We start from the raw sequence: 26,058 nt of genomic DNA, 5'->3' as shown, positions 1-26,058 counted from the left end.
TTGCTGGAGGGTAAGCCACCATCTGGTAGACTTGCTGTCTCTCAGTGGCTGAGAGGAAGACAGTGAAATACAGAAGAAAGTGTGTTGGCCCAAGAGTTACTAGAAATACCATCCCATGAAGTCACTTTCTACTTCTCCACTTCTTCCTAAATTGCTTCTATGTGAAAGGATAAACTTTCTCTTTTTTTTTCTCTCTCTCTCCCCCTGTTTCTCTCTCTCAAAATAGCATATTTTGTGTGTATTTAGCAAGTCAGTGCCTGTCACCTAACTTGCTCATTAGCAGGATATGTCTCACATATCTTGAGGCAATATATGGAAAAAACAGACATAACTGAAGTTAGTATTTCTTTTATTATACCCTGTTCACAAGCCACTTCTTTACAAATTTTGGTTAGGGTCTTTTCTGACCATCCTAGCCTGTGCATACCTTTCTTCCAACTCCTTTGATGGTCACTATTGGCAGCTCTTACTGTAGTGTACTTCCTGGAAATCCAACTGATTGCCTGACACACTTATGTAACTCGTTTTTTCCTAGTTTGGGGCTCTGCTCTAGATCACCTCTTCACATGACAGCAATTTTATTAAGTTACTATTCTCTAAAGAGAATAAGAGAATTCATTTTTTCTTCTAGCATGCTAAATTGAATTTTTAAAATTATCATTATTCGTAGTTAGGAAAAGCTCCTTTCACTTTCACACCTTCCTGTTTGTGATGCCATGCACATGTTTAGGACTGTTTTCTAAGTCTGCATAGGAGCTACAGCATTTCAAGGCACCTCATGCTTTGTTTTATAGTGATTAATCCAGAAACTCTGAATTGATGAAGTCGATTAATGAATTTTTTTTGATGTTCTTGTTGTTGAAATATGTTGTATTAGGATAGAAAAAGAGATGGTGACCTTAACCTTTTGCATGTTGAATGAAAATATCTGGCACTGTGAAAACAGAGGAAGGGAAGTGCACAGGGAGGGCCCCTGAAACTTCAGCTTCACTTGTTTTATGATAAATATGCCTTTGACCCTAACAGAGAGGGGCTGTGTCTATTTTGTTCACTGATATATTCCCCAGTACTTAGAGTAATACCTTGCACATGGTCGTGGTTCAATAATAATTACTGAATAAACACTCATTGCTTCACCTTTCCACCTAACAATAAGTTACGGATATAATAGGAGATTAATAAAGAACAGTTTAATTAACTAATAAATCCTCAGAATTCTAGACTGATTCAAAGGAAAATGCTTGAATGCTACTGTGCAGGTATATACATCAATGAATTAAAAGACAGATTAATTTAAAATATATATACCTATATACGCATATGTTCATGCAAATAAACACATTGTATTTTCTATTTAGAATTTGACAGAACATTTAACTTTTTCAAGAATCTAGCTATAGGAGAACCCTAAAAAGAAGATTGACTATATTACGGGGTGATGGCGTGGCAGAAGTATGCTAATACCATTAAGAGATGTACACCATTTTTTAAAAATTTCACAACTGTAACTTTTCTTTTTATTTTAAGTTCTGGGATACATGTGCAGAATGTGCAGGTTTGTTACATAGGTAAATGTGTGCCATGGTGGTTTGCTGCACCTATCAACCCATCACCTAGGTATTAAGCCCAGCATGCATTAGCTACTTATCCTGATGCTCTCTCTCCCCTCGCCCCCACCGACAGGCCCCAGTGTGTGTTGTTCCCCTCCTGGTGTCCATGTCTTGTCATTGTTCAGCTCCCACTTACGAGTGAGAACATGCTGTGTTTGGTTTTCTGTTTCTGTGTTAGTTTGTGATGTACAACATTTTTTAAGCTGAAAGGTCCATTTACTGAGCAAAGCCAACAGTATATCACAGTGCCTAAGAGCTTGGCCTCTGAGGTTTGAATAGTACTGTGACCTTGAGCAAGTTCCTTGTTTTGTATAAGTCATTCCTTTCCCATCTGTAAAATAGATATCATGTATATGTTTACCTCATTGTGGTCAGAAAATGCATATAAAACTCTCGACCCAGTGTCTGACAAATGGTAAATAGTAGATTGTTTTTGTTTTTACGATTAGTATCATTATGCACTACTGAGGGGGGCACACGTCTTGAGAAATTTAATAAGGCATATCAATTTATTATCCCACTTTCATCTTTTTTTTTTTTTTTTTTTTTTTTTGGACACAGAGTCTTGCTCTGTCGCCCAGGCTGTAGTGCAGTGGTGCAATCTTGGCTCATTGCAACCTCCACCTCCCGGGTTCCAGCGATTCTCCTACCTCAGCCTCCTGTTAGCTGGGACTACAGGCGCCTGCTACGATACTTGGCTAATTTTTGTATTTTTAGTACAGATGGGGTTTCACCACATTGGCCAGGTTGGTCTCAAACTCCTCACCTCCAGTGATCTGCCCACCTGGCGCCCACTTTCATCTCTAACATAAAAAGTATATCCTGAGCAAATTTATATTTAAGTTTCTGAAAATTGCTGTCTAATGGGTAGGAGGATGACATATTGCTACATTTTGCTGACGCACATGAGAAGCACACCACAAAAGCCAAGAAAATATTATCCGTCCACGGACCCTCCAGGAAGTCACACAAACAGGAAGTGGGGTTACTCAGACCCTGACTCTGAACCTAAGCAAATAGACTTCAAACTCTAAAGTGTATCTCATGATTACTCAGAATATGTATGGCAACGGGAAATGATCATAGGTCACATTAGATCTTTTGAACACATACATCACCACAGGAAATCTCATTTTCCAATAGCATTGTCTTCATGTTGAAAGGACAGTAATGCAAGTAGAAAGTCCTCTCCTCCCCTTCCAAAAAAAAAAAAAAAATGCAACTAAACTTAGAAGTTGTAGGCCTTTTTTTTGGAAATGACCACACACTGTTTAAAGATTTAAGTTCTGTAATGTTTGGTTTATGGCTCTAGTCCTTAAACAAAACGTTAGAGCAAAAACCAAAAGCACAAAAGGACCCTTACAACCGCTTTTGGAATGCAGTGGCATAACATTTCCCCTTGCTTTTATTAAAAAAAGAAAGATGAAATTTTCTTAGAAAGTCCTTGCTTTAAGTGTCAAACTTTACATTCACTAAGGATCTAGGTGCTACTATTCTCCTGTACAGTTGATACTAGAAATGGAAAGAAGAGCTTCTGGAAGGGGGCTGGCTGCCTCAATCCTCCAGTCCCCCAGGCCTGACACTCTGTGGGTATACAATAGGCACTCCATAAAAGTCCCTTAAGAAGGTCCCTTAAATAAATGATGATAAAAATGGATGCATACCAAGTGTACTGATTTTTTAAAAATAATGTTCCATATGCTTTTACAATCTGAAAAATACTTTTTCATGTATAATCCCCTTTGATCCTCCCAATGACCCAACAAGGTAGGGAATTGTTTGCCTATGGCTTATCTAAAGTTATCCAGAAAAATGATGGGATTTAACTTACTCTCCAGAGTTGGAGTTCTCTTTATGTTGCCATGAACATTAAATGTGCTTAATATATGTTCATTTAGTGCAGTGGTGCTCAACTGGATGCAATTTTATCCCTCAGAGGACATTTAGTAATGTCTGGGCATATTTTTGGTTGTCACTCTGGGGCAGCTGGAGTAGTGTATTGCTATTAACGTCTAGTGGGTGGAGGACAGGGCTAACGATCAATATCCTACAATGCACAGACCAGACACCCCCACCCTACCTTACTACTTCAAAAAAAAATTATCTGGCCCCAATTGTCAATAATATCCATGCCAAAACACTGGTCTAAACAACAAATGGGCTCTCGCATGGTCTCTCAAAAGCTTGTAATCCCAGCATTTTGGGAGGCTGAGGAGGGCAGATCGCTTGAGCTGAGGAGTTCAAGACCAGCCTGGGCAAACATCGTGAGACCCTGTCTCTAAAAAATAAAAATAAAAAAAAAAACAATGAATGGGCTTGTGAGGACCATTAAGTTTATTAAGTTACTACTTTGTTTAAAAATATGTCTGGAAATTTTTTGACACTCCCCATCCATAGGTGGAATCTAAGTCTCCTCCCCCTGAATCTAGGTGAGACTTTGTGATTGCTTTGATGAATAGATGCAGTTATGGGATTTCTGAGCCAAGATTATAAAAGCCCATCCATTCTGCCAGTTTCTTTTGGGATGGTTGCCTTTGGTGCCCTACTCACCATGCAAGAAGTCAACTTACTCAGAGGGCACCATGTGGAGAGGCTTGAGCATACCACAGGAAGAGAGAGAGCTGCCTCCCTCTAACAGTAGGTGAGAGACTTCGAGTGAGACTGCCCAGCCAAGCCATTCTCAAAGCCCTGACCCAAGACACCATGAGAGATAATAAATGAGGTTGTGGTTTTATATCACTAAATTTTGGGCTGACTGGTTACATGTCAAGGGATAACCAGAACAGTCTACAGATTCAGTTACTCACAGTCAAGTGCTCTGGCAAACAGAATGTCTTCCCTCTCCCTTAAAGGGTTCTGACCCATGGAAGTGTGGAAATCTTAACTAGAAGATTGCCATTCCTCAAGTGAAAATGGATTGTAACCAGCCTGTGGGGAATAAAAGACAAAGGGCAGTTTGTCAAAGAGATTTCGAGAGGGAGACCCAATGGGTAGCTTAAAATGATGGACACTATACTGGCTGGAGTGTTCTGTTCGGGTTGGAGTCCTGGGCTTTAGTCACTTCAAGGCTGGTTATCATAAGAATAAAGCAGGACACTGAACTAGATGATATCTTGAGGTTTCTTCTAGGTCAAATTTCTAGAATACCCTAATCTAAAAATATTTTTTTCAAAAGATAGGCATTTTCAAATCGTAACTTGAAAAAATGCACCCTCATGAATAAAAAGAATGGAAATAAATATGGAGCACCACTTTATATCCATCAAACTTCAAGAAGTAAATGAAAATCTAATGCTGGTGAAATTAGTAAATTCCACATTACAGATGGCTACACTGTTCCATATGCAACAAGAGCTAAAAAACACACACACTCTTTGACATAGTAATGCCCCTTCTGGAAATGATCCAAAAGTAAAAAGAAAAGAAAAAACTTCTTGTACAATGATGTTTATAGCCACATTATTTACAGTGGGGGGCAAAATATCCCACAGGAAACAACCTAAATATCCAACAATGGGACAATAGTTAACCAAGGCATGGCAGGATGCATTAAAGTTATAAATATAAAACTCATATGGAAAAGAATATACAAAATATATTAAGTGATAAAAGTGCAGTATTCATTTGCATATAGTAAGTATATCTATGAAAAGATTATATTCATATAATCACATGTAAATATCAAAAGAAATATAAATATTTTTTCTGTTAATTATTTTAGTATGTGTCATTTTTCTCTAAAGATATTTAAATATTCAACTTTATAAAGAAAATCCACAAAATAAAATTATTAATCAAGTTTAGTATTTCAGTGGACACCTTTACTTCACAGTTAAAGAAAAGGGAGTAATTAATACAAGCAAATATACAGATATATATTAAAAAGTGAGTTGAGTTTATTGGTTAAAAATGTTTTATACTATAAAATTAAAATTTTAGAATACTAACCAATATTGAATATTGTTTTAATCTATTTTGAAAAAATCTAATTTTCTATCAGTTAAAATGCCACATCAATAAATAGTATGAGGGGAATTTGGAAAATTAAAAATCAATATTTTTTTAAAAGGGGACTCTAAAACACTACTCTAGATTTTCTCCTTTGGCAATAAAAGACTTTGTTATTTTAACCAACTATCCCACTGAAGATCACTGAAAAATTGGAAGAAATATAAAACAAGATATTTAAGATGTCTTCTAAAGCGTCAAATTGCTAAGAAGATGGGGTGAAGAAAGAAGTTCAGAGAAATGACTCAGGCAGACAGTTGGATCACTCTTTTTTTTTTTTTTTTTTTTTTTTTTTAGAAAGGGCCTTGTTCTGTCATCCAGGTTTGCCATAGCCTTGACCTCTCAGGCTCAAATGATCCTCTTGCCTCAGCCTCTGGCGTAGCTGGGACTACAGGCATGCACCATGATTCCTGGCTAATTTTTTAAATTTTTCTTTTATAGAAACAGAGTCTTGCTATATTGACCAGTCTAGGTTCAAATTCCTGGCCTCAAACAATCCTTCTGCCTTGGCTTCCCAAAGTGCTGGGGAGTTGAATCACTTTTTGTCTTGCTAGAGGACAGTGAGGAAAAGGATTTGCCAATCCTAAAAAGGATCTGAAAAGTGAAATCCAAGACCTGTCAAAAGTGGGGTATCTGATAAATTATCCCAGGAATGGAGTTTATGCTCAAAACCACTGCTCCTTACATGACATGTGAACCATAAGTAAAGCAGCCCTTGAATGAATTGTCTGGGTAACCTATAAAAAATCAAGCCCTGAAATTGTATGAAACTGATAAGGAATTCTAGTACCTCCAGGGCACTGCTTCAATTAGCAATAATCACGCCTCAGATAAACCTCATTTGTCATCACACTGCCACTGCAAAACTTCTAGGGTATTGTCTCAATAGAAGCAAATGAAAATGCTTTATTGCTGGGTGTGGTGGCTCACACCTGTAATTCCAGCACTTCGGGAGGCTGAGGTGGGTGGATCACTTGAGGTCAGGAGTTCGAGACCAGCCTGGCCAACATGGTGAAGCCCCATCTCTACTGAAACTACAAAAATTAGCCCAGTGTGGTGGTACACACCTGTATTCCCAGCTACTCGGGAATCTGAGGCAGGAGAATCGCTTGAACCCGGGAGTTGGAAGTTGCAGTGAGCCAAGATCGCATCACTGCACTCCAGCCTGGACAATAGAGCTGGACTTCATCAAGAAAAAAAAAAAAGAAAAAGAAAAAGAAAAAAAGAAAATGCTTTATGTAGAAAAATATCACCCAAGCCTCAAACTATTTTATCAAATAATTTTTTCTAATATAACGTCTAGCTAAGATAAGCAGGCACCAGGGGAAAGAAGGCAACATAAATGAGAACCAGCACTAACTTTACAAAAGTTGTGAAGGGGACAAGCTAAACTTAAACATTTTAGTAAAGAAATTTAGAAAAGAACCAAATAGAAACTCATAAACTGAGAAATATAATAACCAACATTGAGAACTCAATGAATGTTTTAACTCCAGAATACACACTGTTGAAACAAAAATTAGTAAACCGTAATATAGGATAAAAGAAACTAACCAGAATGAAATGTAGGCAGACATATGGAGGAACAATACAGTAGAGAGAGTAAGAAACATAAAAAATTATAGGATAATCACACTCATGAACATGAATACAAAAATTCTAAACAAAATCCAGCAACCTATGAAAAGAACATGTTGATCAACTTGGGTTTATACCACAAATACCAGGTTTTCATCATATTTTAATATCAATCAGTGTAATTTTCCACATTAATAAAGAAGAAAAATTTATGTAATCACCAATAGATGCAGAAAAATATTTCTAAAAGTTAATACTCAATTGTCACTTTAAAAAATCTCTTAGCAATCTGGTGATGAAGGAGAACTGTGTGATAAAAATTCTATACTATTTACTGTACAGTGGTGAAAACAAAAGAACTATATCTATGTGCAACATATAGATTAATCTTACAAATGCAATGTTAAAAAATTCAAAAACAAAATAATATGTATTGTATAATTGTGTGTGTGTATACTTAAAATCTAGCAAAATTAAGCCCTCGAGTGTAGATGGTATATTTAACTAGTAGGAGTATAAATGAAAGAAAGGAAATTATTGCCAAAAAAATAAGACTAGAGAAATGGATTTATGATTGGAAAAGAACATACAGGGGACTTCTGGGATCCTGGAAATCTTTTATTTTTATTTTTTTATCTGAGTTGTGGTTACACAATATTTTAAAAAATAATGTGTTAAGCTGTGTTGGGAGACATGCTTCCATGGAGATCTCACACACCTACATATCTGCTGAGTATACCTGAGATGCAAGACCCTGATGACTGTTTACCATAGCATTTCTCAGGGGTGTCTTTGCAGTGAGCAGCTTTGAAGAATGAGGTAACATCTCCCTGTGGGACAAAGAACAGGCTTTGGGACTTGCTACAAAACAGCAGATTCACCAAGCTCAGTGTTCCTTTTCTGTAATGCAACTTACTGCATGTTTAGGCATCTATCCGGGCCCTCTGTGTTGCCCCTGTGTCTTGGTGGGCAAAGGGTATCAACACAGATATGCTGATCAAGTTACTTGCTGTGCAATGAGTAATAAAGGCCTTTGTCTCTTACTCAGAAGTTTCATGTCTTGTGCCAGCATCCGTGAAATAGTAACAAACAAAATTACTAATTCTAAGTAGAGTAAAATGAAACCTAAGCCCTAAAAAGCTGTACATTTACCTTTTATGCATTTGTCTACATGTATGTTACATTTTACAATAAATAAAGGTTTTAAAATTTACTGTATTTGAATTTTGTTTTTTTCCCTTTTTTAATACATCATTTTCTGAGTGCTTACTATGAGCCAGGCTCCTGAAATACAATGATAAATAGGACAGAAGGTAATCTTAAAGAATGTATTCAGTGGGAGAGAGAGTCAAGCTGAAGATAAATTATGGTGTTGCTTTATGAGAACAGAAAAGGGGAACAGAAAAGGGTTTGGGGAAAAAATGATATCTGTACTGTCTTAATACTTTCATTAATCTTGTTACTTGTCAACAGAGCTATCCTAGTTAGACATGTTATGAAAAAGGAAAAACATTTTAAAAGCAAACAAACTCTGTCAAAGAAGTGAAAACAAATTTATCAACTAAAGGAATATTTTAGCAAATTCAGATACACTTACAAATAAAATTATTTTTGCATATACTAATTGGAAAGAAGTAGGAATTTTTCAGCTTGGCCTTCATTCAGAAAGTGTGTCTTTAATCCCGTTACAGTAGCTGTCATATGTGGCTCATAGATTCATCATTCATTGAATAAAATGGTGCCAAGAACCCTTGATACAAGTGAAGATGATATGGGCCTGTCTTCTCAGCTTGCAGTCTGTAAGAGCTATAGCCAAGTTCTGAATGGGTTATTGAAATAGAATGTAACATTGCTATGGAAGGGTCCAAGTGAGGAGTGATACCTAAATTGGATTAGAAGATTGGTAGGGTTCCCAGGGTGCATGAACCTCAGTGAAGTTAAGATTTAAACGATGCACAGAATGGAGGTTGGGGCTAAAGAGTATTCCAGTAAGAGAGGGAGGACATGAACAAAGTCAGGAGCTCCTGGGACTTTGCTTTTTTTGTTTTTTGTTTTTTGTTTTTGAGACAGAGTCTGGCTTTGTCACCCAGGCTGAAGTGCAGTGGCAACAATCTTAGCTCACTGCAACCTCTGCCTCCCAGGTTCAAGCAATTCTCCTGCCTCAGCCTCTCGAGTAGCTGGGATTACAGGAACCCGCCACCACACCTGGCTAATTTTTTTGTATTTTTAGTAGAGACGGGGTTTCACCATGTTGGCCAAGCTGGTCTTGAACTCCTGACCTCAACCTCCCAAAGGGCTGGGATTACAGGCATGAGCCATTGCACTCGGTCTGGGACTTCACTTTTAAAAAGAGCTAAGGCGATAGCTCACTTGAACCATAGCAAAAAAAAAATTATAAAATGACACTAATATATCAAAGCCTGATTATTTGAGGGGCAAAAATTAAATATTGTGTAATAATAAAGGCATTTCTTAATTACCATGACTACTTCCATAAATTTTTAATCATTTTTCAATGTGGCATTAGATTTTCTCATTAGGGCTATTTATTATATTTTTATACTGAAAAAATAATAAAGATTACATAAAAGTGCCCCAATTTCCAAGGCTAAGTTTTTCCTTCCCCTCCTCCACCCAGGGAACAATGTTAATAAGTACATAGAAAACTAAGTCAATTATTTTGAAATATCTATTTTTATGCACCAGCATTCAGAATATGGTTTAGAAGAGGTTATGAAATCCAGGACGGTTTGGGGTCTCTATTCTAAAAAGCATCTAAGAAGCTGTTGGCTAAAGGACTTGAAGGCAACTGGTAAACAATTTGGAATAGAGTTGTCTGACTGAACTGACCCGAAGCCAGCTTGTGTTCAGTCTGCATTTCTACATGGTATCCATGGAAATGAGATCAGGCCTGCACAAAGACAAACAAAGGCCACCTTCAAATGAATCCGGGAGAATGACAACTGCCAATGTTCAAGGCGTCCATCGGTGCAATAGCTTTGCTCATGCCTTTCAAAACACAATGAAGTAATCTCTTGCACTGACAATACAGTGATTCTTTTATTTCCATTGCTCTGTTTTATTTCCATTTTTTGAACACTCTTTTATTTCCATTGCTCTGTTTAAACATTAACTTCATTTTTATACAGAAAGCTTTTCAGTGGTCAGGGGTTATAGATGGCTTCTGTAGCAAAAACTGTCTCTAGACACTTTAAACTAATAAATGGAAGAATTGCAGTCACCTTTTCAGAACAAGATAATAATGCAGGAATCTTTGCTGACAGAATTGCAAAGTTTCTGTTACCTATTTGGGCAACTGAACAGACAAGTCTCTCAAAGGAAGTAAAATATATTTGAAAATCATTAACTGTCCCAACAGTCTATGGAGCTGAAAACATTAGCCAAATATGCAGTTCAAGTTTATACTGGTTCTAAAATGTAAATTATGTGTTCAAGAGTTAGCAGGCATAGACTGGATAAAACACTTGAATATAAGCACTTTAATCATGACTAACAAAATTAAGGATAGACATCAACTTCTTTTCTAATTTATGATTCAATGAAAATGTTTTAAAATGCTTTGAAAACAACACTAAGTTACAGGGCAAAAAGCTTTCACATTTTACTAGCAAAATCTTTCAGAGACAACACTATTTCTCTGTGATATATGAGACTTATTTCTAACAAGATTATTTTGGGGATCTTTATTAAACTAGATAGAAATAAGGAATTGAAGGCTTAACTGGAGAAACATAAATCTATATTTCTAAAAGAACTTGTTTGTTTTTTAGGAAATCTGACTAAAGCCCTGGTATTAATTCTGCCATTGGAATTGGAGTGTTATGTATTACATGCCCTAAAAACAGCTTATTAATTATAACTGCATTAGTGTGAAAAGTATGTTTGAAACCAAAATGTATACATGGGCTCATCAATCTAAGTAGCCACCCTGGAGGACGGGAGGTACCTTTTTCCATACCTCTGCTTTCTTTCCCTCTCTGCATACCTGGATCAACTTCACCTTTCCCTGATTAGTTAATATCCTCTCTATTTCATAGCCCAGAGTCTGCTTTGCCTACCTTCCCATGATCACCTGTAGCTTCTAAGCAGGGGCTCCTTTCTGCCAGAGCTGTTACTGGTGCTGGACACCTAACTTTCTTCCTCTCCTTTCTCTCTGATAATATCCTTTGTATAGTCATCAAAGCTCCTCCCCTTCCCTCGGTTTCTCTTGTGCAATGAATCTCTGCCACATACATATAGCTCGATGCAATTTTAAAACATTACAAGTGTACCATGCAGCACCATAAATAACAGAAATAAAAAAACTCCTTGTAATAATTTTTATGCAAGCCTTTCCCATGTTTGCTTAAAGGCAGCTGCTCCCATTTTACCTCTCTTGCTACTCTCTCCTCCCTTTTACTATCTTACCAAACTTTCTCACACTCTCTACATTTCCTCATCTTCCATTACTCCTCCAGTCACTCTGTTCTGATTTCTCTTTTCTCACTCCATGTAGACTGCCCTTCAAGACTATCAACTTGCTTGACTTCTTTGAAGAAGTTGACCCTATTCACTACCTCTTCCTTCTCCAAATATTTCTGTGCTACCTCAGTTCTTGCACATGTCTTTCTACTTCTCCAGCTGTTCCTACTCTCTCCCTTCACATTTCCTCTTCCTCACCTGACCCTCTAAAGCAGTTCCTTGAGCCATGGCCAAAGCCCTCTTCTAGTCCCTTTGCTCATCTTGTTAATGTCATGTCTTCATTTATTCTCTAGGTGCCAATGACTCCTAAATCTCTATCCCCATCTTACTTTCCTGCCTGTTCCTAACGCCACTACATATAACTATTTGCTAATTAGACATATACATCCAGGTGTACATCCAGATGTCTCAAACTCCATCTGTTGACCTGAACTGATCATCTTTTTCCTCCAACTTGCTCTCCTTCAGCACTGCTTATCTCAGTGAATGGCACAAAATCAACTGACTTGTCCATATCAGAAACCTAAGCATCAGCCTTATCTTCTCCCTCTCTCTCCACCTCCATAGTAAATCAATCATCAAATCCTGTTCATTCTTCTTCTTTAATGCCTTTCCAATAAATCCTCCAGTCTCTTTCCCTCCTGCCACTATCTGAGTTTTTACCACCATCATCTCACAACTGGTCTCCTAAACTAAAACTAAAACCCAAACATATTCTTTCCTAAATGATCTTGGTGCTTTCCACCTGGCCTGCATCCAATCCACTCTCCTCATCTGATCATGTCACTCCCCTGCTCAAGGCCCTTCAAGACCTTTCTATTGTCCTCGGGATAAAACCCCTGCTCTATATCATGATTTACAAGGCCCTTCAAGGTCTGGTGGCTGCAACTCAGCTTTCAGTCTCTGGGAAAAACTTGAATACCACATTGTGGGCATAAGGACCTTCTGTTTTCATTGCATCAGTATCCTATTCAAGAACCTAAACATCTGCCCCAGGAACTAGGAGATGAGTCCTATTGCTAGTTATGTTGCTTGCTTTTCTAGTATCACTTACATCCATTTTAAAAGGTAGAAACTGTACTCCAGGATCTCTGAGGTTCTTCATGGCAAATCTAAATTGTAATGATTCTTACCTGTTTCCATGAAGACATCTCAGGAAGCTCGACACTTCAATGTATCACAATGATATCTCTCCATCCTCTGAATTCAACAAGTTATCTGTACCACTCATTAATTGTGAACACATGACATCTATTATGCTATGGAAACTGATGTTACAGCTCTCTAAGTTATAGAAAATGATATAACCAAGTTTTAAATTATATGAAAATTTTAAAGACACCAAGACATACTATAGTCTTAAATTCCAATAATTCAGAAGTTCAAAGACAACATCAAAGTCCATTTCTTTCCATAAGGCTAACTCCAGTATACTGGCTTTATCCTTAAGCTAGTTGACATCGCAGTTGCAAGATGGCTGTAGTTGTTCCAAATTTCACATATAAACTTGACAATATTTTAACAAATATCTCTCTTAGGAATGAAAATTCCTTTCCCATAAGTCACCTAGCAGATCTCATTGGCCAACCTTGCATTACATGCCCATGGCTAAATCAGACACAGCCCAGATGCCTGGGACCAGCCTAATCACCCTTCAGCATCACCTCAATATTTTAGCTATGCAGAAGAGGATGGTAACTCAATAAATGGACTTCTGCTAGAAAGGAAGATGACAAGGGGCTGAAATTGGTTAAGTACGCTTCAGGGCTGAGACAATTTCCTTTCCCTATGTTTGGATTTGTTTCCAAATAAACTCCAAACTCTCTCAGCCATGTTTCAAGTTTTCTCTGATTCCACCTTGAGCCTAACACACAGCCTTACATAAAGTAGATATCTTATAAGAATATTATCAAGTATTAGTTTTATGAAATTCGCTGTAGCCAGATCAATAAAGCCTCTATGGATCACCTGAAGGGGCACAGGAATCACTGTCATACACACAGTCTATTGTCTCATGATTTGCAATGCTAGGATTCTCCCCTGTAGGCAGCCATTCTTCTGTATGTTCTGCTGGTAAATGATTGGTCACTGTAACAACTGGAAAAAAAGAACTCCACCCACCTTCCATTTCTTTCACTTGCCAATCACAGCAGTGATCTTTCATGGTTTCTCTTATGCTGTGCTAAATCTTTTTTTTTTTTAATCACAAAATGTTTACTTTTATTGCATAATGTTGTCTAATTTTAATTTCTTCCTTTACATATTGTGTAAGCATGTACATATGAGTATTTGCACACACATACACACATATATGTATATGTGTGTACAGATATATACAAACACACACTCTTCATTATTTGGCATTTACAGACACACAAACACCTAAAGCGTTATGTATTTTGTTGTGCACCTGAAAGCCTACTTAGCAGAAAGCAAATTTTATTTTACATTCAGCCACTAAGATTTGTTATTGTCTTATCATTATTTTTATTAGTTATAATTGTCATGTAAAATAGCTACAATTATACAAATCAGTATTTTTTTTTTGAAATGTGATGATTTTAAGCAATTCTAAGGGCCACATTTTTTCTTTATTATTATTATTATTATTATTATACTTTAGGCTCTATGGTACATGTGCGCAACGTGCAGGTAAGTTGCATATGTATACATGTGCCATGCTGGTGCGCTGCACCCACCAACTCGTCATCTAGCATTAGGTATATCTCCCAATGCTATCCCTCCCCCCTCCCCCCACCCCACAACAGTCCCCAAAGTGTGATGTTCCCCTTCCTGTGTCCATGTGTTCTCATTGTTCAATTCCCACCTATGAGTGAGAATATGCGGTGTTTGGTTTTTTGTTCTTGCGATAGTTTACTGAGAATGATGATTTCCAATTTCATCCATGTCCCTACAAAGGACATGAACTCATCATTTTTTATGGCTGCATAGTATTCCATGGTGTATATGTGCCACATTTTCTTAATCCAGTCTATGATTGTTGGACATTTGGGTTGGTTCCAAGTCTTTGCTATTGTGAATAATGCTGCAATAAACATACGTGTGCATGTGTCTTTATAGCAGCATGATTTATAGTCCTTTGGGTATATACCCAGTAATGGGATGGCTGGGTCAAATAGAATTTCTAGTTCTAGATCCCTGAGGAATCGCCACACTGACTTCCACAAGGGTTGAACTAGTTTACAGTCCCACCAACAGTGTAAAAGTGTTCCTATTTCTCCACATCCTCTCCAGCACCTGTTGTTTCCTGACTTTTTAATGATCGCCATTCTAACTGGTGTGAGATGGTATCTCATTGTGGTTTTGATTTGCATTTCTCTGATGGCCAGTGATGGTGAGCATTTTTTCATGTGTTTTTTGGCTGCATAAATGTCTTCTTTTGAGAAGTGTCTGTTCATATCCTTCACCCACTTTTTGATGGGGTTGTTTGTTTTTTTCTTGTAAATTTGTTGGCGTTCATTGTAGATTCTGGATGTTAGCCCTTTGTCAGATGAATAGGTTGCGAAAATTTTCTCCCATTTTGTAGGTTGCCTGTTCACTCTGATGGTAGTTTCCTTTGCTGTGCAGAAGCTCTTTAGTTTAATTAGATCCCATTTGTCAATTTTGGTTTTTGTTGCCATTGCTTTTGGTGTTTTAGACATGAAGTCCTTGCCCATGCCTATGTCCTGAATGGTAATGCCTAGGTTTTCTTCTAGGGTTTTTATGGTTTTAGGTCTAACATTTAAGTCTTTAATCCATCTTGAATTGATTTTTGTATAAGGTGTAAGGAAGGGATCCAGTTTCAGCTTTCTACATATGGCTAGCCAGTTTTCCCAGCACCATTTATGAAATAGGGAATCCTTTCCCCATTTCTTGTTTTTCTCAGGTTTGTCAAAGATCAGATAGTTGTAGATATGTGGCATTATTTCTGATGGCTCTGTTCTGTTCCATTGATCTATATCTCTGTTTTGGTACCAGTACCATGCTGTTTTGGTTACTGTAGCCTTGTAGTATAGTTTGAAGTCAGGTAGTGTGATGCCTCCAGCTTTGTTCTTTTGGCTTAGGATTGACTTGGCGATGCGGGCTCTTTTTTGGTTCCATATGAACTTTAAAGTAGTTTTTTCCAGTTCTGTGAAGAAAGTCATTGGTAGCTTGATGGGGATGGCATTGAATCTGTAAATTACCTTGGGAAGGATGGCCATTTTCATGATATTGATTCTTCCTACCCATGAGCATGGAATGTTCTTCCATTTGTTTGTATCCTCTTTTATTTCCTTGAGCAGTGGTTTGTAGTTCTCCTTGAAGAAGTCCTTCACATCCCTTGTAAGTTGGATTCCTAGGTATTTTATTCTCTTTGAAGCAATTGTGAATGGGAGTTCACTCATGATTTGGCTCTCTGTTTGTCTGTTATTGATGTATAAGAATGCTTGTGATTTTTGTACATTGATTTTGTATCCTGAGACTTTGCTAAAGTTGCTTATCAGCTTAAGGAGATTTTGGGCTGAGACAATGGGGTTTTCTAGATATACTATCATGTCATCTGCAAACAGGGACAATTTGACTTCCTCTTTTCCTAATTGAATACCCTTGATTTCCTTCTCCTGCCTAATTGCCTTGGCCAGAACTTCCAACACTATGTTGAATAGAAGTGGTGAGAGAGGGCATCCCTGTCTTGTGCCAGTTTTCAAAGGGAATGCTTCCAGTTTTTGCCCATTCAGTATGATATTGGCTGTGGGTTTGTCATAAATAGCTCTTATTATTTTGAGATACGTCCCATCAATACCTAATTTATTGACAGTTTTTAGCATGAAGGGTTGTTGAATTTTGTCAAAGGCCTTTTCTGCATCTGTTGAGATAATCATGTGGTTTTTGTCTTTGGTTCTGTTTATATGCTGGATTACATTTATTGATTTGCATATATTGAACCAGCCTTGCATCCCAGGGATGAAGCCCACTTGATCATGGTGGATAAGCTTTTTTGATGTGCTGCTGGATTCTGTTTGCCAGTATTTTATTGAGGATTTTTGCATCAATGTTCATCAAGGATATTGGTCTAAAATTCTTTTTTTGTTGTGTCTCTGCCAGGCTTTGGTATCAGGATGATGCTGGCCTCATAAAATGAGTTAGGGAGGATTCCCTCTTTTTCTATTGATTGGAATAGTTTCAGAAGGAATGGTACCAGCTCCTCCTTGAACCTCTGGTAGAATTCGGCTGTGAACCCATCTGGTCCTGGACTTTTTTTGGTTGGTAAGCTATTGATTATTGCCATAATTTCAGCTCCTGTTATTGGTCTATTCAGAGATTCAACTTCTTCCTGGTTTAGTCTTGGGAGGGTGTATGTGTTGAGGAATTTATCCATTTCTTCTAGATTTTCTAGTTTATTTGCATAGAGGTGTTTGTAATATTCTCTGATGGTAGTTTGTATTTCTGTGGGATCGGTGGTGATGTCCCCTTTATCATTTTTTATTGCATCTATTTGATTCTTCTCTCTTTTTTTCTTTATTAATCTTGCTAGTGGTCTATCAATTTTGTTGATCCTTTCAAAAAACCAGCTCCTGGATTCATTTATTTTTTGAAGGGTTTTTTGTGTCTCTATTTCCTTCAGTTCTGCTCTGATTTTAGTTATTTCTTGCCTTCTGCTAGCTTTTGAATGTGTTTGCTCTTGCTTTTCTAGTTCTTTTAAATTGTGATGTTAGGGTGTCAATTTTGGATCTTTCCTGCTTTCTCTTGTGGGCATTTAGTGCCATAAATTTCCCTCTACACACTGCTTTGAATGCATCCCAGAGATTCTGGTATGTTGTGTCTTGGTTCTCGTTGGTTTCAAAGAACATCTTTATTTCTGCCTTCATTTCGTTATGTACCCAGTAGTCATTCGGGAGCAGGTTGTTCAGTTTCCACGTAGTTGAGCAGTTTTGAGTGAGATTCTTAATCCTGAGTTCTAGCTTGATTGCACTGTGATCTGAGAGATAGTTTGTTATAATTTCTGTTCTTTAACATTTATTGAGGAGAGCTTTACTTCCAAGTATATGGTCAATTTTGGAATAGGTGTGGTGTGGTGCTGAAAAAAATGTATATTCTGTTGATTTGGGGTGGAGAGTTCTGTAGATGTCTATTAGGTCTGCTTGGTGCAGAGCTGAGTTCAATTCCTGGGTAGCCTTGTTGACTTTCTGTCTCGTTGATCTGTCTAATATTGACAGTGGGGTGTTAAAGTCTCCCATTATTAATGTGTGGGAGTCTAAGTCTCTTTGTAGGTCATTCAGGACTTGCTTTATGAATCTGGGTGCTCCTGTATTGGGTGCATATATATTTAGGATAGTTAGCTCTTCTTGTTGAATTGATCCCTTTACCATTATGTAATGGCCTTCTTTGTCTCTTTTGATCTTTGTTGGTTTAAAGTCTGTTTTATCAGAGACTAGGATTGCAACCCCTGCCTTTTTTTGTTTTCCATTTGCTTGGTAGATCTTCCTCCATCCTTTTATTTTGAGCCTATGTGTGTCTCTGCACGTGAGATGGGTTTCCTGAATACAGCACACGGATGGGTCTTGAGTCTTTATCCAATTTGCCAGTCTGTGTCTTTTAATTGGAGCATTTAGTCCATTTACATTTAAAGTTAATATTGTTATGTGTGAATTTGATCCTGTCATTATGATGTTAGCTGCTTATTTTGCTCGTTAGTTGATGCAGTCTCTTCCTAGTCTCGATGGTCTTTACATTTCGATATGATTTTGCAGTGGCTGGTACCGGTTGTGCCTTTCCATGTTTAGCGCTTCCTTCAGGAGCTCTTTTAGGGCAGGCCTGGTGGTGACAAAATCTCTCAGCATTTGCTTGTCTGTAAGGTATTTTATTTCTCCTTCACTTATGAAGCTTAGTTTGGCAGGATATGAAATTCTGGGTTGAAAATTCTTTTCTTTAAGAATGTTGAATATTGGCCCCCACTCTCTTCTGGCTTGTAGGGTTTCTGCCAAGAGATCCGCTGTTAGTCTGATGGGCTTCCCTTTGATGGTAACCCGACCTTTCTCTCTGGCTGCCCTTAACATTTTTTCCTTCATTTCAACTTTGGTGAATCTGACAATTATGTGTCTTGGAGTTGCTCTTCTCGAGGACTATCTTTGTGGCGTTCTCTGTATTTCCTGAATCTGAATGTTGGCCTGCCTTGCTAGATTGGGGAAGTTCTCCTGGATAATATCCTGCAGAGTGTTTTCCAACTTGTTTCCATTCTCCCCGTCACTTTCAGGTACACCAATCAGACGTAGATTTGGTCTTTTCACATAGTCCCACATTTCTTGGAGGCTTTGCTCGTTTCTTTTTATTCTTTTTTCTCTAAACTTCCCTTCTCACTTCATTTCATTCATTTCATCTTCCAGGGCTGATACCCTTTCTTCCATTTGATCACATCGGCTCCTGAGGCTTCTGCATTCTTCACGTAGTTCTCGAGCCTTGGTTTTCAGCTCCATCAGCTCCTTTAAGCACTTCTCTGTATTGGTTATGCTAGTCATACATTCTTCTAAATTTTTTTCAAAGTTTTCAACTTCTTTGCCTTTGGTTTGAATATCCTCGCATAGCTCGGAGTAATTTGATCGTCTGAAGCCTTCTTCTCTCAGCTCGTCAAAGTCATTCTCCGTCCAGCTTTGTTCTGTTGCTGGTGAGGAACTGCGTTCCTTTGGAGTAGGACAGGTACTCTGCTTTTTAGAGTTTCCAGTTTTTCTGCTCTGTTTTTTCCCCATCTTTGTGGTTTTATCTACTTTTGGTCTTTGATGATGGTGATGTACAGATGGGTTTTTGGTGTGGATGTCCTTTCTGTTAGTTTTCCTTCTAACAGACAGGACCCTCAGCTGCAGGACTGTTGGAGTACCTGGCCGGCCCTGTGAGGTGTCAGTCTGCCCCTGCTGGGGGGTGCCTCCCAGTTAGGCTGCTCGGGGGTCAGGGGTCAGGGACCCACTTGAGGAGGCAGTCAGCCCGTTCTCAGATCTCCAGCTGCATGCTGGGAGAACCACTGCTCTCCTCAAAGCTGTCAGACAGGGACATTTAAGTCTGCAGAGGTTACTGCTGTATTTTTGTTTCTCTGTGCCCTGCCCCCAGAGGTGGAGCCTACAGAGGCAGTCAGGCCTCCTTGAGCTGTGGTGGGCTCCACCCAGTTCAAGCTTCCAGGCTGCTTTGTTTACCTAATCGAGCCTGGGCAATGGCGGGGGCCCCTCCCCCAGCCTCGCTGCCGACTTGCTGTTTGATCTCAGACTGCTGTGCTAGCAATCTGCGAGACTCCGTGGGCGTAGGACCCTCTGAGCCAGGTGCGGGCTATACTCTCCTGGGGCACCGTTTCCTAAGCCCATCGGAAAAGCACAGTATTCGGGTGGGAGTGGCCCGATTTTCCAGGTGCCGTCTGTCACCCCTGGAAAGGGAACTCCCTGACCCCTTGCGCTTCCCGAGTGAGGCAATGCCTCGCCCCTGCTTCGGCTGGTGCACGGTGCACTCACCCACTGACCTGCGCCCACTGTCTGGCACTCCCTAGTGAGATGAACACGGTACCTCAGATGGAAATGCAGAAATCACCCATCTTCTGCGTCGCTCGCGCTGGGAGCTGTAGACCGGAGCTGTTCCTATTCGGCCATCTTGGCTCCTCCCCCCTAAATCTTTTAGTAATATCCCAAGCTGAGCCGTGTTGGTAGTCAAGACTTATGGCTTTAGTGGTAGAATTTATGTGATGCCTGGACACTTTTGGCCCCAAATATTTTCCCCATTCTTCCCGAAATTCTTGACTTTATACACATTGACTGAACATATGTCTTTATTTTGCTGAATGTCTAAAATTCCATCATGAGAAGCTCATCTCTTTACATTAACAAGCTTCTACATTTTAATATCTCCAGGGCTGTCAGCACATGAAGACAGGGAGTAGTCATCATCCACTTTGGAAGGAATTTAACTGACACAGCTGCTCACAGCCACTAACTCTTGACGTTGAAATCTGCCTGTCTTGGTGATCATCCCACAGGGTGGTATGGGGTAGGTAACACTGGAATTTTAATTTTAGGAAAGTGGGGAGGCAGTGATAATATTTAAGCAATCACTTCCAAACCAGGCCATACAACAGAAATATATGAGCCATTGTAAATACTGAATCCTGAACCCCGGTCCATAAATTTAAGTCAAACAGTGGCTCAGGACCTAGTATTAAGAGAGCAAAGCTTAGCTGAGGTTGGGCAGGTATAACTGCTAAGCCACAGGGGAGCAAAGTTACTTTATCAGAGGGCGGCCTAAGTCCATTAAGGGGCTGAGGATGAGACCAGAGAGGTGGTTTAGGGTGGGACCCAGCAAAGGTAGGTTACCTCAAGCTTTCCTTTTTGTTGCAAAAGTAAAAGTTCTCTACTTTATAATTTTGCTTGGGATTGACCCTTCTAGCATTGGATAATGGTCAGTTGCAAAGAGATGAGTGAAAAGGGGTGAAAGCAACAATGCAATGAAGGCAAAGGGAGTATTTGGAAAATATTTTCACACCAAATATGGTATGATCAGGTATAGTCATAACAAAGAATGGTGTATATAGATGGCTTTAGAGTGTGTACATGTGTGGGCATATGTGTGGTGTGTGTGTGTGAATGTGTATTTGTGTTCGGGAAAGCGTACGGTAAAGAAAAGATTGGATAGGTAGAATGTACCTTTTTATGACATGCCAAGAAATTGTCACTTTACCCTACCTGAGATGGGGAGCCACTAACATTTGAAACAAAGCAGTAATTGGATACGTACAAGTGTCTTAGAAAGATATCATTGGTGAAAATGAAGAGAATGGGTTGGAGAGATAAGAAAAGAAAATCCAGTTTAAAAGTTACATACAGACATAAGATGAGGGACTGACTGGGTGGCAGGAGTTGCATGGATGGGAGGAGAGCCAAGAGAATTTGGAGAGTGGCTGTGAGGTTGAAAATATGGGGACAAATTCCTGGCTTTCATGTTTGTGTGATAATAATACTGCCATTAAACAATGGTAGTCAATAGAGGAGAAAATTCTGGAGGACACGTATTAAATTCAGTTTTGGAAATGTTGAATCTGGCTTACTTACAGACTGTCTAGCTGGAGAAATTTGGTGGCTGATGGAAATACTGATCTGGAACTCAGAAGGGGAGGCTGGCTGGAGATAGTGACTTGTGCAGGGAATGGACCCAGAGACAATCTGCAGAATGAAGAGGAGGATTCAGGATGAAACTCTGCAAACACCAACAAGGAAAGAGCCTGTGAAGGAGATGACAGGAGAGCAGTGAGGAAAGGAGGAGAAAAACAGGAAGAGAACAGAAGCCAGAAGTACAGGATGTTTCAGGAGGAAATTAAATATCAAAAGAAATATTTTTTTACAATAAGAAAAATTAGAATATTTACAAACTGAGGGGAAGTTAAATTAGGGAGAGAATTTGAAGACATGCACTGAAGAGGGATGAGTGCTGGGGCAGGGTTTCAGGGATAGTAAGAAAAGATGTGGTCTAGAACCTGGGTGGAAGGACTATCCTTGACCTGTGAACATACTGGAGAAAATACGTGATGGCCTTCATTTCAAAATTACATTTGCCTTCTGCTAAGGGCCTATATTTAGTTTATAGATTATCTAGGCCTCTTATGTTCTCTCTTTTTCATCCTCAGACTGCCCACTTACCATTTTCATGGTATTAAGCACTTAGAAATGAGCAATGAAAGGTGATAAATATGGGACTAAACTATGAGTACAGTTTCTTCTTAAGCACCTGTGAAAAGGTTTCTGGAAAGCAAATTTGAATGTAAGTGTTAAAATAAGATTTGAAGGTGATATGTTTTTAAAGTGGTTTGCATGTATGCTAGAGATGATACAAGATATCTAAACACACATGTGTTTTATACATATTAACAGGTATAGTATGTATATTGTGTATATACAATTGTATATACATAATCACAGCATATTGTATACTCAAAGAACAGGTTTTCTCTTAATTTAAGATCATCATAATAAAGCTCTGTCACATACATAGCTTTTAAATTTGAATTTTTGTATGTGATATTATGTAATTGTACATACATATAATTTTATAATAGTTATATGTGTGTGTGTAATGATAGTGAATGAGAAATTTTATACAGGTAGGGTAATGCCATACAAAATTTCAGATACTACTGAGCTAGAGATTTCACTTATTCATGTTAACCTGGGATTCTCATGGTATCAAAAAATGATGCTGCTTCTCCAGGAACCTCAAGTGATATCACAAATAAGCGAGCTTTCTTATGATGATCTTAAATTAAGAGAAAACCTGTTCCTTGAGTATACAAATGACTGGAGTAGGAGGAGGGAATAAATGCACAAAACTTTTGCAGATGTTATTTTCGATCATCTCTGCTTGCTTGCCCTGAGGTGTCCTTATTAACTCCAGGTTAAGTCTCTGTTCCTGACTTCATGCCTTGCAGCGCTGCATTTCATTAAAGTGTTTCTCACTGCTCTTTACATAACAAGTCTCAACACTTCAAAGATAAGAAAATGACATTATGTTTCCATAGCTTATTTTAATACTGGGTAATTACAGAGAGATGAAAAGCTTGGGTTTATATTTCTGTTAGCTCTAGTTGTATTCCAGAGACTCATTTTCAATGTCAAGTACAACTTTACCTGAAATCCGTAGATTAGGGTTGGTGGCCCCTCAAAACAACTCATCTGGTTCCCGGAGAAAGTATCTGAGGCACCCAATACAGGTGAGACAGAAAACCTAAGATGCCCATTCTCTGCTGGGGCTGGGGACAGTGGTGCTATTTCTCTCTTATCTCTGACCTGGAGAAAATGTCACCAGGTTGACGTGGACTAGGATTCATTCCTCCACAATAAAGAATAGCAAGTGGCTGAATGTCAGTCTCAAAGGAGGACAGCTTAGGAAATATTTATCTTCTTTGTAAAAAAAGAAAAAAAAAACACACACTTTAAAATCAGAGACAACTTTTTTGTTTTGTTTTGATCGCTGTTCAAACTACAATATACAAACGTGTCTCCTTCTCCCTCCAAATAAACTAAAATTCTTAAATTTGACCACACTCTAGCTCTGCTTAATGGTCAGGGAAAAAGTACTCACGCGATGGTCCCACAAAAGTTCCCCACCCCAGCCTTGTTTCCTCCTTTTAGTGTAAAAGAACTCAGGAGGTGGGCGGGCCCCACCGCCACAGCACTACAGTTAGAGCGGCTGCTCCGGCTTATTCTCTCATTGCGGCATCTAGGATCCAGAAGTGAAAAGAACTTTTCCTAGCCTAAGTTTACATTCGTCGAATAGACAATGTTACAACAATAAGAGGAAGGCAGAGGGGAAGGAAGAATTCCCCTCTGCCAAGTATTTAAGTGGCGCTTGGTTTATTCCAAGTCCCCCCTGGGAAAAAACACAGCGCTTCGTCCTCAAGTAAGAAATAGAGGCATTATGCACATCCTTGGGTTGAAAAATAAGCATTCTGGGGCTCGCAGGCTTCTGCAAAGCCAGCAACCACAGCGCTGGGGAACTGCAGGCTTCTGCAAAGCCAGCAAGCACAGCGCTGGGGAGCTGCAGGCCGCCATCAGCACTGGATTCCGGGTTTCCCTGGTCTCTGGTAGGCGCGGCACCTGTCTGAGCCAGGGGAAGTTGGGCTGCAGGACTCGTGGTCTCCAGGACACCCGCGGATCCCCACACTGTCCATGCCTGAGTGCGTGTGTGTCTCTCTCTCTGTGTGTGTGTGTGTGTGTGTGTGTGTGTGTGAGCGTGTGTGTACCTAAAACAAAGCACTCACTGAGATGACTTTGGAGGGTGCCTAATAGACAGGGCGAGACGCGCCTAATGGGGACGCAAGGCCTGGGAGAGCAGGAAGGGGACTAAGAAGTATCCCTTTCCAATCAGGTCCTGGTGTCTGGAAGCCCGAGTCCACGTGGAATCCGAGGGAACACACACGGAGCTCGCTCCCTAGTTCCGCCCAATCCCTCCAGCGAGCCCCAGGGACCCGCGCGGGTCCCTCCTGCAGCCGATGCAGAGCGAAATCCCCGCTTACCTTGACTGAGCGCTAACACCAGCAACAGCGGCAGCGGCGCGGCCCCTGTCCGTCCTGGCCCCATCCTGGGTCTGACCGGGGGACCGTAGTTGCGCTGGGTTTGCAGAGGTTTGCAGAGGATACCCTTGGCCGAGGGATACAAGAACCTGCACACTCTAAAAGCTGTTCAGAGGGCTTCTCTCCCCCGCCCGGTGAGAGCAGGGAAAAGTTTCTGGGCAGCTCCTGCAGCGTCGAGGGCCCGCCCCGGCCCGCCCCTCCTGATTCCGCAAACTCCGGATCTGCTCCGGCCGCGCCCCGCCCCACCCCGGCCCCGCGGCCCCGCGGGCTGCGCCTCGGCTCGTCTACACCCGGGGCACCGCACCTTGGCTCCCGTACAGCGGCCCAGCCCCGGCAGCCTGGAGGCGGTGGGGATGGGGATGGCGTCCTGGCAGGCTTTCCTACCCTGGACGGGACGGGTGGGCACATCCGACGGGCGAGCGCCTGCCCTGGCACCACTCCGCCTCCGCAGCCTGTCGCCAGCACGCAGGAGATGCCCCAGTCCGCGGGAGAACGTGGCCCCTCTGCAGCCCTTGGCAGCGCCCGGCTCCTGGCAGCGGGTGCCGAGGGCACTAGCCCTAAACCACAGTGCCTAGGGGCTGCGCGGTGCGTCCCTTTCTCTGTTTTTCCTAAGTGGGTGGAGAAAGGGACAAACATAAGTGCAGAATGACCAGGTTAGAAACCAACTCACCAGGAAAGAAGATCTGCTCACAAGTTATGATTATCCGAGGTGATATTTAAGCAATACCTGCTGCAAGAGCTGTGTGTGTGTGTGTGTGTGTGTGTCAGAGAGACAGAGAGAGAGAAATCATCATTACTTCCTCTCCTCCGAGATAATTAAGAGCTTATTTAATGACCTAGTTTAGGAGATTAACTTCAAGGCCAGAGAAAAGGCTGAGAGCCCATACATGCACTTGTGACTCTCCCTGTCTACATTACACCGTGACATAGACTGTGGCCATTTTCTTCCATTATTTCAGTCTCACATCTGGAAAGAGAACATTCTATATCCAAGATTTTTAGTTAAAAACCTAAGAAATAGGATATTAATTTTTCTTGTCTGAATCTTATGTTTTATCCAAAAGTTTGGCCACAAATTTCCAGCACATAGCTGAAACCATAATTCTTCCAGTGACTACTTTTGTGAAGGAACCAACTGTTTTCATAAATCAAGCTTAAGGAGTTATGAGTCTAATAATCATCATTATTGTCATCATTCCAGATCTTCATGGAATGCTACTATGAGCAGAATAGGATGCCTGAGATACTGCCTCTAGGAAGCAAAGTGGCTCAAGGTGGGAAGGACTTAATAATTCATAAAAATCAAGC

At 40.0% G+C, this 26,058-nt stretch overlaps 1 protein-coding gene across 2 annotated transcripts in view; it reads right to left on the bottom strand.

Moving 5' to 3' along the window:
- ITGA2 (integrin subunit alpha 2) overlaps positions 1-24,938 on the bottom strand; it is a 115,007-nt gene extending 90,069 nt beyond the window's left edge. Inside the window, exons 1-2 of one of the 2 annotated variants that reach the window (XM_063664813.1) lie at positions 24,694-24,904; positions 4,418-4,538 (exon numbers count right to left, since the gene is read on the bottom strand). In XM_063664813.1, the coding sequence (XP_063520883.1) occupies positions 4,418-4,475 (58 nt within the window). In that variant the 5' untranslated portion in view covers positions 4,476-4,538; positions 24,694-24,904. Of the gene's footprint in view, positions 1-4,417; positions 4,539-24,693 lie in introns of both variants that reach the window. The other variant, XM_054489139.2, reaches the window with a different exon arrangement.
- Positions 24,939-26,058: the final 1,120 nt, after the last annotated feature.

This window comes from Pongo pygmaeus, chromosome 4 (assembly GCF_028885625.2).
Source record: "Pongo pygmaeus isolate AG05252 chromosome 4, NHGRI_mPonPyg2-v2.0_pri, whole genome shotgun sequence".
Classification (NCBI taxonomy): domain Eukaryota; kingdom Metazoa; phylum Chordata; class Mammalia; order Primates; family Hominidae; genus Pongo; species Pongo pygmaeus.
This window is presented reverse-complemented; position numbering and strand designations above follow the sequence as displayed.